The sequence below is a fragment of the Montipora foliosa genome, chromosome 13 (genome assembly GCF_036669935.1).
Source record: "Montipora foliosa isolate CH-2021 chromosome 13, ASM3666993v2, whole genome shotgun sequence".
Taxonomy (NCBI): domain Eukaryota; kingdom Metazoa; phylum Cnidaria; class Anthozoa; order Scleractinia; family Acroporidae; genus Montipora; species Montipora foliosa.
Window position 1 is genome coordinate 38,385,978 of NC_090881.1, and position 12,500 is coordinate 38,398,477.

General features: G+C 39.0%; 2 protein-coding genes across 3 annotated transcripts in view; both read right to left on the reverse strand.

Moving 5' to 3' along the window:
- The window catches only part of LOC137983191 (fibroblast growth factor receptor 4-like), an 88,867-nt gene extending 88,461 nt beyond the window's left edge, over positions 1–406 (reverse strand). Inside the window, exon 1 of the mRNA XM_068830377.1 lies at positions 252–406. Within this exon, the coding sequence (XP_068686478.1) occupies positions 252–318 (67 nt within the window). The 5' untranslated portion in view covers positions 319–406. The remainder of the gene's footprint in view (positions 1–251) is intronic.
- A 3,386-nt stretch (positions 407–3,792) lies between these two features.
- The window catches only part of LOC137983214 (tyrosine kinase receptor Cad96Ca-like), a 23,641-nt gene continuing 14,933 nt past the window's right edge, over positions 3,793–12,500 (reverse strand). For both annotated transcript variants that reach the window (XM_068830412.1, XM_068830411.1), the window contains 9 exons: positions 11,258–11,585; positions 10,883–10,993; positions 9,615–9,805; positions 8,709–8,831; positions 8,490–8,560; positions 8,300–8,340; positions 7,534–7,630; positions 6,910–7,009; positions 3,793–6,196 (listed from right to left, as the gene is read on the reverse strand). In XM_068830412.1, the coding sequence (XP_068686513.1) occupies positions 6,131–6,196; positions 6,910–7,009; positions 7,534–7,630; positions 8,300–8,340; positions 8,490–8,560; positions 8,709–8,831; positions 9,615–9,805; positions 10,883–10,993; positions 11,258–11,585 (1,128 nt within the window). In that variant the 3' untranslated portion in view covers positions 3,793–6,130. The remainder of the gene's footprint in view (positions 6,197–6,909; positions 7,010–7,533; positions 7,631–8,299; positions 8,341–8,489; positions 8,561–8,708; positions 8,832–9,614; positions 9,806–10,882; positions 10,994–11,257; positions 11,586–12,500) is intronic.

The following is a 12,500-nucleotide window of genomic DNA, read 5'->3' on the forward strand; positions in this document are numbered from 1 at the left end:
CTACTTTTATGCAGTACCTTAATAGCTCCTAATTAAGAGTCTCCTTCCGAATTAAAAATATGCATCAACAAGAAACATCAGCAGCCACGTCGGCAAGACGTAACGCGTTAAGGCTCCTTTCTTTTAGTTATCTATTATACCAGTTTTATAGCGAATTCCGAAGTTAGGAGCTAAAATTGAGTTCATACACATGAACTGCTCGAACTAAAGTAAATAAAGCACAAGAGGTCAGTTGCTTACAAATACCCTACCTGCTGAACTTGGGAAACATAAGGCGATTTTGAAAAAGATTATTGTCCATCTCCACAGCTTCTCCATCGAAGAGGTATCTTGAAAACGGCAGTTATGCCGCTATCAAACAAAAACTTCCGGTACCGAAGAACTTGGGTCATATATGAATTAATTAGTATCACGAAATGGCCTGTTGAAGTGGGTCCAATTCCTTTTGACAACTTTAAACAATAGCCTTTTGTTGATAGTTGCGCTCAGGAAATTAAGGCCGACAATGACGCGAATATCAATTATGAATCTTCGGTAAGTTGTCGGTATGACAAATTAGCCGTTCAGGGAAGAGAACGTTGAGTTGGAACGTTGAGTGAATTGAAGAAAGCGAAAATTTATTGTCCGTGTGTTCCATGCACCAATGAACTAATACCCTTTAATTCAGTGAAAGTTCATGAGGTTCAATTCCCGCAGAGTTGAAACATATGGAATCGGAGTGAAGTTTTAAATTGCGAAATAACCTAGCTTTGTAATTTATTACGTTGGACCGGGTCAAACGGTGGACTTCTAATTTAAAGAACGCTTCATTTAAACTTGACTCTCTTAACATGAGATAGATAGATAGATAGATAGATAGATAGATAGATAGATAGATAGATAGATAGATAGATAGATAGATAGATAGATAGATAGATAGATAGATAGATTTCTGATTTTGTTGACGCAGTGTTTATGGAGAATCTCGTGAAATGTGGGTACAGTGGTCAACCTTGTTTGGAATCGCCACCGAATTCGAACGCAGTCACACAAGAGATAGATAGAAAACGTATTTTATTCACCTAACTGATTAGAGTGTAATGTGAAATGCTAAAAGTCTACCCCATATGAACCATGTGAGCGTTAGCCCTACTGATGGAAATGGGCCCACACAAGGACAGAGAAAAATTCTGACCAGGGTGAGTTTTTCTCTGTCCTTGTGTTAGCCCATTTCCATCAGTGGGGCTAACGCTCACATGATTCATATGGGGTAGATACTTAGCACCTCACATTACACTCTAATCAGTTAGGTCTGTTCGGATATAAGTGCTACACGCCCAACGTTTGAAAAAACGTAATCCCTCCTTGTATTTTATTCACTGTTTAGTTGCAGTTAAAGAGAGTAACTATGCGATGTATGCGATGTGAAATTGATCGTAAAGTCCTCGGGAAATCCGTAAGATTCGGCCAATCCGAACCCTCCCGAAAACCTTTGGGCCAGCCCTCTCGGTTCACCTTGCATTGAAATGTTCATGAGGTAGGACCTGCCCGAAGATTTTCCCAACGGGGACCGATATGGCTGGGACTCGAGGATTTTCCGGAAACAAAATCGATATCACACTCGAAGAGGGAAGTTATGTGATACAATATTCATAGCATCTTCGGGAAATCCGTGATATCCGTGTTTTCCGACCCATTTCAGATAATACAGTCAAACCTCCCGAAAGCGGACACCCTCGGGACCAAGGGTAAGTGTCCGCTTAGAGGAGGTGTCCTGTTATGGGAGATTGAAAAAATAAAGTGCAAGAGAGGGCATGTAATGCACCACAACAAGTCTTTTAAAGCTCTTAGTTGAGGCAACTTGTAATTGTCTTTCACGGTGTAGACAGGCCAAACACGAGTCCCATTGGTCAAGACAGGAAATTCAAAGACCTCAGATATTTGCTCTAATAAGTACATCTTTCAAAAACCTCGATACCTTTTCTATATGAAATAGACCCTTCCACGGTTAATGACACCATCTTGGCTGAGGGGTAAACACGGCTAAAATAGCAATTATGTATCATGGGGATTTTGGCCGCCTTGGAACCGCTGTAACGCCCCTACAAAGAGTCAGATTTCCACAGTGTAAGTGTCTTTTAAAATACATTTATACTGAGATTATTTTCATGAAATATAAAGAACAGATTCAGGCTACAATGAACGTATACAAATCTCTAAGATTTCATACAAATCCTTCTAATCAAAATCATGCAAATTTCCACGAAAGTAGAAGCAACATGAGAAGATTTTTAATTCGAATTTACGGACGTCGTACTTTCATTAATGGCCTTATTAACTGTTTCATAAATGATATCAATAAAACTATTTAAAGTAGTGGCAAAAATTGGAAATCCGTCTCTTTTTCAGCGGTGCTACATGGGTCCAAAGTCCGCAAAAATCCCATGCATTTACTTTAAATTTAGGCGTGTTCGCCCTCAAGCCAAGAATATAGCTCTCGTTTACTGTTCTAACCCTAAGCGTTCGTTTCAGTGATCAGGCATAACCACTTTTTTATTTAATTTAACTTACCGTTTAACGTGTATTCTAAAAGTTTTACCGTTCGGTTAACTTCACTTTCAAAATTTGCGCATCATAGTTACTTTTATTCAGTCTTGCACTACTACACATGTATATATTTCGTTCTATAAGTCATGAGACGTCACAAGCGTGCTGAGAAACAAGCACGCTACACAATCATGCATATGCCTCGTTCTTCTTCGCCACGAAGGTAGACAAGTGCACCGAGAAATAGGCATGCTACACATGAATGTCCCTCGTTCTTTAAGCTTTGAAGCAGAAACAAGGAGCATTATTATTCAGTCTTGCACTACGGGACTGCAGACCGCGGTCGCAGTCCCTTTAATGTCCTCATTATTTATTGTTAGAAATTTTCTTGATATTGTTCAATGTCCGCTTATGAGAGGACGTTTTAGACCCTGTGGACCCCGAATAGGTGTCCGTGTCCGTTTACGAGAGATGTCCGCTTACGGGAGGTTAAATATGTAGTGTTTTAGAGGAGAAATTGCCGGGACCGCGGTTTGGTGTTCGCATTCGGGAGTTGTCCGCTTACGGGAGGTGTCCGTTAGTGGAAGTTCGACTGTATTCAAGTGTCACGTAGAACTAGAGAGCTTGACGAATAGTGAAACATTTCTCTAGGGTTTTTCGATGCCGCCGAGGGGATATCCTTAACAACTTTTCTTTGAAAGAGCGACAAAGGGATTGGTCCACTTTTCACGATGCAGTTGGTACACACACACAAAAGAAACTCAGTTCGTACGCTGTATTTTTAGGCAAATTTTGGAACACACACCTTGCCAGGAACGAGACTACTATTTGCTCTAATTTCTATCGACTGCCTGAGAATGTCATTCAATAGCGTGTATGATCTAGAACCCGTTTATGTCGAAAGAGGGTGTTTCTGTGGTGAAACAATGAGGGGTTGCACGAAAACTTGAACGGAGTTGAACTCTCGCCTTTTTTTGCCCTAATAGAGCACTTTTCGTTCCCTCTAGAGGCGGGTTATAATGCGGTCGAGATGCAAGAGGACAAATTTTTAGTTTTTTTTAATTTTTTGAGTAATATTTTATTCAAACACAGTTTCACAGGCTACAAACTAAACAAATTTGTCACACACTGAAAGATTTCTCTATAAAGACTAGGATATCATCCTAAAATTGAGGAGAAACCTAAAGAGTTACCGGTATTCAATGTTATTGGACAGTTATAACATATGACAACACAAAAACAAAATGTTTATTTGTACACGTAAATAGGGATACACGAAATAAGTTATAGACTTTAGAAAGGTACAATGCCCCCTAGAAAATAATTAAGACGCTAATCTAGCTAGGAGGCAGGATAATTAATTTTACATCTAAAGGAAAAAATTTGATCCAGGGAGGCACAAATATAATGATAAAAGATAGGCAAACAAAGAGAACAAAGAGAACGACAACAGAAACAAAAACTAAAAAAAGAAAAGATGTCACTTCATATGGACTGGAGTAAAGAGGAAGTATAAATAAGATAATTAAGATGACGTAATAAGAGACTTTTTTAAGGGGACACTCAAATTTGTGAAAGCAAACAATTTTCAAAGACGCCTCAATATTATTCCAAAGAACAGCCCCCTTGAAACGAATGTTAAACTTCCCATAATTAGTCATGGCAGTAGGAATACAAAATGCTGATTTAGAAGACAATCTAGTACATGTATACATTATACTTGTGCCTACTCCTTGTACTCTACATCTCCAGAGGCTTCGTGATAACAGAATTCAGACTCTTAAGTAAAGAAACAGGAATGCTAAATGGACCAGAAGCTTTTTCTGATTTGAGACTTAAAATTATAATATCTTGAATTTCCTACACAGATGTAGTACTAAGAAAAAAGCTGTGAGGCAAAGGATTGAAGAAAAACGATGAAAAAGACGCATCAACCTTGGGAATAGCTTGGCCCAGAGACTTGCCAACATTTACAAAATAATGACTAATCGCATTGGCTATATCACTGGCCTTAGTCTGAAAAAGTGAAAACAGTATTAGAGGAAGTAAGAATTTTAGTAGGAGTTGTATAACACTGAGGTTTAAGAGCTACAAGTTGTTTTATGCCTTTTCCAAATATTTTTAATGTTTGACTTATTACACCGTACGTGCAGCACGATCATTTTTTTCAACCAATAATATTACTGCTTTTTGGCGTTGTCGTTGCCGTAGCCGTTGTCGTTTCTTAAACTCCCTAATAGGGAGCTTTAGCAACGACGACGGGAACGGCAACGAGAACGTCATGTAAAAACATAAATTCACGTTATTGCGATCCCTTCGCGACTATTCCAAGCCTTTTAATATGACAAAGGTGTGGCAGTCCCTCAGGAATGAAACCGTTACGAGCGGCGCTTAATTTAGGGGAGAAAAACAAAATTTTATCTCCAAGTGCTGACGTTCTCCATAACACCTCAAACTTGGTAATTTCACGTTGTTGCTTTGCTGACGATGGCAAAGAAATGGACAAAAATGAAAAAGCACGTGCAGGGCGTGCAAAGCTATTGTTTTTGCCCACTGAATATGCAAATTTGTAACGTTCTCGTTGCCCTCGCCGTTGTCGTTGCTAAAGCTCCCTAGTGTCTTGCTGACGACGGCAAACAAAACTGAAAAACGCGCGTGCAGGGCGTGCAAAGGTATTGTTTTTGCCTCTAAATATGCATATTTGTGACCTTCTTGTTGCCGTCGCCGTTGTCAACGATTTTATGTTGCCGTACGTCTGTTCAGAAATTGAAGACTTTTTTTATTCTTACCACATTAATTGACGTTATCTGTAATCTATTACTGAACAGATGATACACGGCAATATGGAATCCATTTGTTAACGAAAACACAATTCTAAACATCTTAAAAATATCCGAGTTTATTGACGTTCACACGTCTCATAAAAATTAAAACCTTTCCTCTACAATTGTACTGTAATTGTTAACTGAGAGTGAGTTCCGTTTCGGATTAGCCTTAGCTAAAGTAAATCTGTTAATGGGTGCGTCAAAAGGGCTATTGTTCCATGAAAGACTCTTGTATATTTATAAAGTAAGTCTTGTCTAAGATGTGCTTAATGGTAATACTATGTGATAAGTCCATTCGGCGTTTAGGGAGCTTAACACCCTGTAATCAAGAAAAAGCTTCGTACATACGGCCAAATGTTTCATATCACTTGGATTACCTAACAAAATTCTCCACCGTTTTTTCTTTAGTTTTTAAGTGCAGCTGCCCAAAATGTTCTCAATGGTTAAAATAAATCCATTTGTCTTCAGATTTTATGCGTCTCAGAAAATGCAAAATTAGCAGCCATTTTTCCCACAACTGCGCTACTTCGAAGCAAGGGTCCTATCCATGATCCCTAATTCCTGTTTTCACATAATACATGTATTGCAGCTATGTGAGGAGCACTAAAAACCTGCCTCTTAGAGAGAACAATCAATTTAACTAAATCAATGAAAACGAAATTTAGATGCTGATTCTCTTTGGATTATTTGTAAGGGAAATTTCTCATCAAAGTCAAGTGTGAGGACGAAATGATTAAAGTTCCTTTTGAAAAACAGAAGAGTTAACGTTGCTTTTTATTTTATGCGTTCAAGTCCTCCAAATTTGCGTACAGTTCATTGTTGTAAATATGCATGTTGAGCAGCCTCTGCAAAAGAAATAAAAAAAGCACATATTGAAAGATGCTTTTTTCGATTTAGTTTACAAAATTACATCACAAAAGATCTCCTACCCCTCCCTCTTTGTTCAAAACAAGAAGTTATACGTCCCATACATCTCTCATGCTGTCACCTGTTCGAACCACTTATATGACGTCAAGGTGACCATACCGCTATTCCGTTAGACAGAGAAACGGCAGCCATTTTGTGGTCCCAAGAGACCTTAAAACACCATCTTTTTCGATTCGGTTTACCCTTTTTGTTTAATCAGCAAAGCAACATGGCTGTCGGTCCAGCGAGTGAAAATGCTTCATTATGACTTGTCCGGTTTGTTTTCACCATTTTGTACTGTGATGCATTGACCAAAGTGCTTTTGTCACTTATGTATTTAACTCACTTGAAATTACGCAACAAAAACGAGCACTGAATTAAAGTATCATCCACGCTCTACGCTCCTGTAAGATCTAAACGTTCAAATTAAAGGACCACTTTTAGTGCCTTCAGTTGATACTGGGTCATACCTCTGAGGCTTTTACGTAAAAAGTCACAGCCTGGCCATATTTTCTTTGTCTCATAATTCTTAAGGAGAAGTTTAATACAAATAAAAAAATATTGATAAATGCCCATAAAGCTGCTGAATCAACGCACTGGACGTATAGAAGTTGGCTATTGGCTTGCATTAAAATTTTATCAAGAATCTGACCTTGTGCTGGGTTTCCATTCCTTTTAGCTGTTGTGTTAAATCAGCAAATGACGGTCTTGCTTCAGGTTCATTTTGCCAGCAATTCATCATGATTTGATACCTTGGGAATAATTTCATTACACTGTTACCTTACTGTGTCTCAAGCATAAGCCGTATTGAATCAAATTTTATTTATTAAGTTAACTGAAGGTTTTAAATGCAAATGTCAAGGGCATCCAAGTTTGAGATTGGAATACGCAATTTTACAATATTATTTTCGGTCATCATTGCCGTTTGAGGTAAAATAATGACCTTCACTTTACCTGGTGTTGGCGTCGCAAAGTGACCCTATTATCATAACATCAACTTTTTTTACTTCGCATACATGTCATAATGTGACACTTTGTGTCTACTTAAGCCTATTAAGAACTTTATGTATTAATTTATGGTTACGGTTCTGGTTAAGGTCTTGCAGATAGTTCAAATGAAAGAAGTGTGCTATGCGCTAAAAGGTATTCCGCAGTTGGCGAACGATTATTTTTCCACATTAAACTTTCTTTGGGTCGTTGTCGTTGAACTAAATGACGTAAAAGTAAACGATAAACAAAGCAGAGTGTAAAACAAACAAAACAGCATTTTTCTTACAAGTCATTGTCCACGTGTTGTGGTTTCGGCATTCTGTAACCTTGCTGAAGCAAACTTGCAATTTTCTTGCCATCCATCCGTGGATATGGAGAACCACCTGGAAAGAAAAAAAATAGAGAAGGAAATGTTTACCCGCACCCACCATCCCTGTTAACTTCCCATCCACTGCTAGCCATGACGACAAAACGCATTTATGACTTAGATTAGGATACCATCGAATCCTAATTCCCTACTCTGAGTCTGTGTATGGGAAATATTCTAGTTAATTAATATTTATTTCAAATCAGCTGGCTTAAGGCTAATCCTGCTTTCTCTAAGTTGATTCTCAGAGCGAATCTACCGAGAAAATCTGAATACCTATCCTCAAGAGGGCACTTGACACTGAATTTTGACATCCAACACGAGGTGTCCCTGCCTTTGCTACCTATTTCTAACAATGAGGTAAGGGTAAAGGTTATAGTTATTTGAGTTCAGGTTAAATGCAATAGTTTATCGTTACCTGAGGAGCAGCATTTGGGGGACACTTCGTGACGTTAATTGTCTGTATTCCGAGACACAAGTCATGTTAAAGTCATAGAAAAGAGCAAGGGGACACTTCGTGACGCTTATTGAAATGCGCGAGCCTGTAATTAGGTGAAGTTCTGGACATATCAAGTGGCCCATTTGCAAGATGCAACGTCGAATCCAAAATCAGAATTTTACAGTACGTGAAGATATGATCTCGAAGAGTGTAAAGCAGCAAACTATTGCATGCACAGATTCTTACCTACGGTAAAGATTTCATAAAGAACAACTCCATAACTCCATCTGTTAAAAAAATGAAATCATCACAGACTTATCATTTTGTACATTCAAATTTAAGGTCATGCATGGTCGAATGGCAGGTGAACTCGATTTTAGACGAAATATCGCTTCTCAAACTTCAAGTTGAAGCGAAAACGAGTAAGTCTACTTACACGTCACTCTTTGTGGTGTATTTTCCATAAAGCAGCGATTCATATGCTGTCCACTTAACTGGTAAACGACCCTGGCAGTTGAAGATAAAAAACAGAATGGATTATACTTAATCGTTTTATGGTTACAACTTGGAACAAAAAACACGGCATCTGAAGTTCACTTATCAAGTTGTAAGCTCGTCGAGTTTCCTATACTTTCTTATGTTCTAGTTTTGTTACCCTTGTCTTTCTTTCATAAATGCTCTCCTGTTGCACATCTCTAGCCATTCCAAAGTCTGTTACTTTGCATGTTTCTGTTTCTCCAACCAGCACATTACGAGCAGCAAGATCTCGGTGTATGATCTGAGGTGAAGCATTTTTCACATTATTGGTTAGTTGCATAAGTATGACAGTGAAAAAAAAAAACATTGAGCGGTTGCGGGTATAGCAGTTTCTTTGACAACGTTAATGACATTTACCATGACACAAGCAATGGCAAGTATCAGTGTCACTGGATTCCGGATCCAGTGAGAATTGCAATGACAGGCACATGCAGGTGTGACGACAGCAGCAACGATAATAGAATTAACAATAGCATTGCCAATATGCAATGGCAACACATTATGACAATAACAACTGCTGATAACAGATGCTTGTTGCTCTTTATGAGGCTTATACTAATGACTCCATAAACAAGAGTAATATCATATTATATCTTTCTTTACCCTTGCATTTTTAGATAATCATGGTGTAGCTAGTATCTCCAAGCATTTATCCTCCCAACCATGATATACCACAGAGGACAGACCAAAACACCGGGAATTCCATGTCCTGCTCGTGCTGAATAGCGTGTGGTGTGTTCTTTTACGTCCCACATGGTTATAAACATTGAAGAGTTGTAAGACAGGGCCTACGGTTTATCGTCCTAATCCGAGAATACTAGAGAGTTTAACCATTTCCAGATGTCATCAGAAAGGCAGCACTTCCTTCTCAGTTAATTAAAGACCCTGAGTGTTGGTATGGCCGGAGTTTTGATCTCTCACAGTAGTTTGGAGCTAAACCAGCTGAGCCAACTGGTATGTGCTATACAAACTGCTAACTTTGTTTGCTGTATTAACTACTGAAAGCCATTACATTCATACTTGCCTTTCTTAAAGATAAGTAGTTCATTCCATCAGCGATTTGCCAAGCAAATTTCATCAGCTGTTGCGACGTCAGACTGGTTTGAGGTTTGATATCCGGGTCTTTGTAGTAAGTGTCATTCAACCCGCGGCTCTTTCTCAGGTAACCCAACAGATCACCATAAGGGACATACTCGATCAGCACCAATAGGGGATCTATGAGAAATATTATGACGTTTATTTAACTGGCATTATCTCTGTCGGTCCTTTTGTTTGTCCACGAACAGTTCTCTCATCTCCTCTGCTCTACGCTTGACTAGGTGTGTGATTCCGTCATGTTATGTTGCCTACGAGTGTTTTAATTTTAGGACGATTTGACTAGTTTCACTGAATAAAACAGAATAAAATTCAATTATTTCTATGAGTCTTCATTCGGAATGCTAAAATGCAGCAATTGACTACGGTCAGTCCAGTGTCTTCGTGATGCCAAGGGTTAGCTTTGCTTCTAAAAAGAAATGACAAATCAGTTTTTAGGTCAACCGCAACATTCCATAATATATTCGCACTCTATCCAACCAATTTCCCAAACTATTGTTTACCGGAGCGTTTTATTGGCCTGGTTTTATCTGTCTTGTAAAAGCTCTTATTCCTACTAAAGATGACGATGGATTTCCTTTAAAAGCCGCGTACTGGTAATTTAACAAACGTCTTTAATAAGTAGACAACGGAAGTATGGACACTTATTGGCATAAAATTTCAAAAACTCATTTAATAATTATTGATCAAAACAGCCTATCAGACCACCAAAAAAATGTGGCACGAGCCTGAGCGTTTACAAACTGATAAAGCATTCTTCATTTGAATTTTTTATATAAAGCATAATGATAAAGCTTAGGTTCTTTTTCTAGTATGCTACTGTTCTCCACCCACCATTTAAATTTGAACCTTTGTTCCGACACACTTTCTGTGGAGTGCTCTTGAAACCGTTCAATAAACCCACAGGTCGTGCTTTTTCGGGTCTAAGATTAACAACTCGGCCTCGCCTCATGGTTTAAAACCCGATAAAACACTTCTGCTCGGTTTTGAAACAGAACTGTAGACTGAACAATTCGCACTTTGGCAAGTTGTAAATGGGCTTCTCGTTATGATTGGAACTACTATGCAATATCCTATTGTGATGCTGAGAAGAGATTTAGGTGGGAACTGTCTTGGTTTGGAACAAGTGAGCATTCATAGAGAAGAGCTTTTTTTCTACAGCAGCAGCATCATAGTATAATTCATAGATGCATTTACCAGTTTCAGTGACGCATCCCAATAGTTTGATAACGTGTGGATGAGGCTTGAGGGTCTTCATCAGATCAAGTTCGGATTTCAAGTCTCTCTTATCTGACTCAGGAGCGTTAGCTAAATCAAATAAGCATAAAAAAACAAAGGTAAATTCGCATTAGTTATACTCCGTGTACCTGTCATCGGGGCTCATTCTTGTCTTCGTGTGTTCGAGGTCAAATTCGAGTAATTGCTAAACACAAAGGTGTTAGAAATCGCAGAAAATCTCTCCCAAAGTACGCAGTAGTCATATTCGCGGATTACACATGTTTGTTCTCTACACAACGAAGGACTGACCGTTTGTTCCTAAACCGAAGCCATAAAGTAAAAAATGACTTTTACCTTTCAGCATTTTAACAGCCACAGTTTTTGTGCCAGAATGGAATGGAAGATTCTTTGCCGTTCCTTTGGCAACCTGGCCAAAAGCACCTTTACCAATGATCTTCTCCACTTTCACGTCTTCTCTTGTTACTTCCCATGACCTTGTTCTTATATCAAGGGGTGCATATTCAACATTCTGAGGGGAGCTATTAGAGCTTTTTTGTCCTACTTCATAGTGGGTAGTCCCTTGTAAGGGCATGTATGCAGGTTCAATGGGGATTCTTCGCTGTTGATTAGAACTACTTGGTGGATCGTTAGTAGGATTAAGCTCCTCCATCGCAACTTCGTTCTGAAAACAAAAGAAGCCCCCGGGTTAAATTGCCTTCGTAACCGTTAGTATCCTTGAAGTTCATTATTCTTCAAAAATAAACTAACTACAGGCAGTCGTAGCTCAGTTGGTTAGTACGCGGCTTTTGGAGAGAGAAGTCTCCAGCTCGATCCTCGGTGACTTCAACGTCTGTTTCAACTTTCCTTTAATCCGTGTAGCTGTAGCTTTAAATGTCCATAAAACGGAGCACTGACCGCGAGAGGGGAGTAAAGGGAGCACCGTCGGCTTCCATTAATACCATTTTCGTGACTGAAGGAACTACCGACATTAAATAAAGTGACTTTTCCTTTACTTTACATTTAATAAAAGCAAAGACTCTATCATCACAGTTGCGAGCAACGTAAGCTGTTAATTAAAGGACTGTGATTGCAATGTGATTGTAATGGATTGCTTAACCATATTCGGGAAATTAAGCCCATCTTGGAGTTGGTCAGCCTGACGAGCTAACGGTACCATGTCCTGCAGGAGATGAAAGAACAATTGGGAAATTTCTGAAACATATGTTTTGAGCAGCGCTTGCAATGACTCTTGGCGAGAATGATCGCCTAGAGCAATTACATTGACACTTCAAAATGTCCTTCAACTGTTGCAATCAATAAGTAAAATAGATATAGGAAACGAGTACAGTCAACTCTCTCTTAACGGACACCTCTATAAGACGGACGCCTGGTGCTGGTCCCGGCCGTTTCTTAATCATTTCACTATAACCAAACTCTCTATAAGACGGACAACGGACACTTTGAAATCGTCAACGGACACTTGTGAGGATCTGAATGTGACCGGAAATTACGATTTAGGGAAGACGAATTCTTGTACGTGACTCTTTTTAACACCAGACGTCAGCTCTTATCTTGTTGACGCCTCCTGAAATTTGTT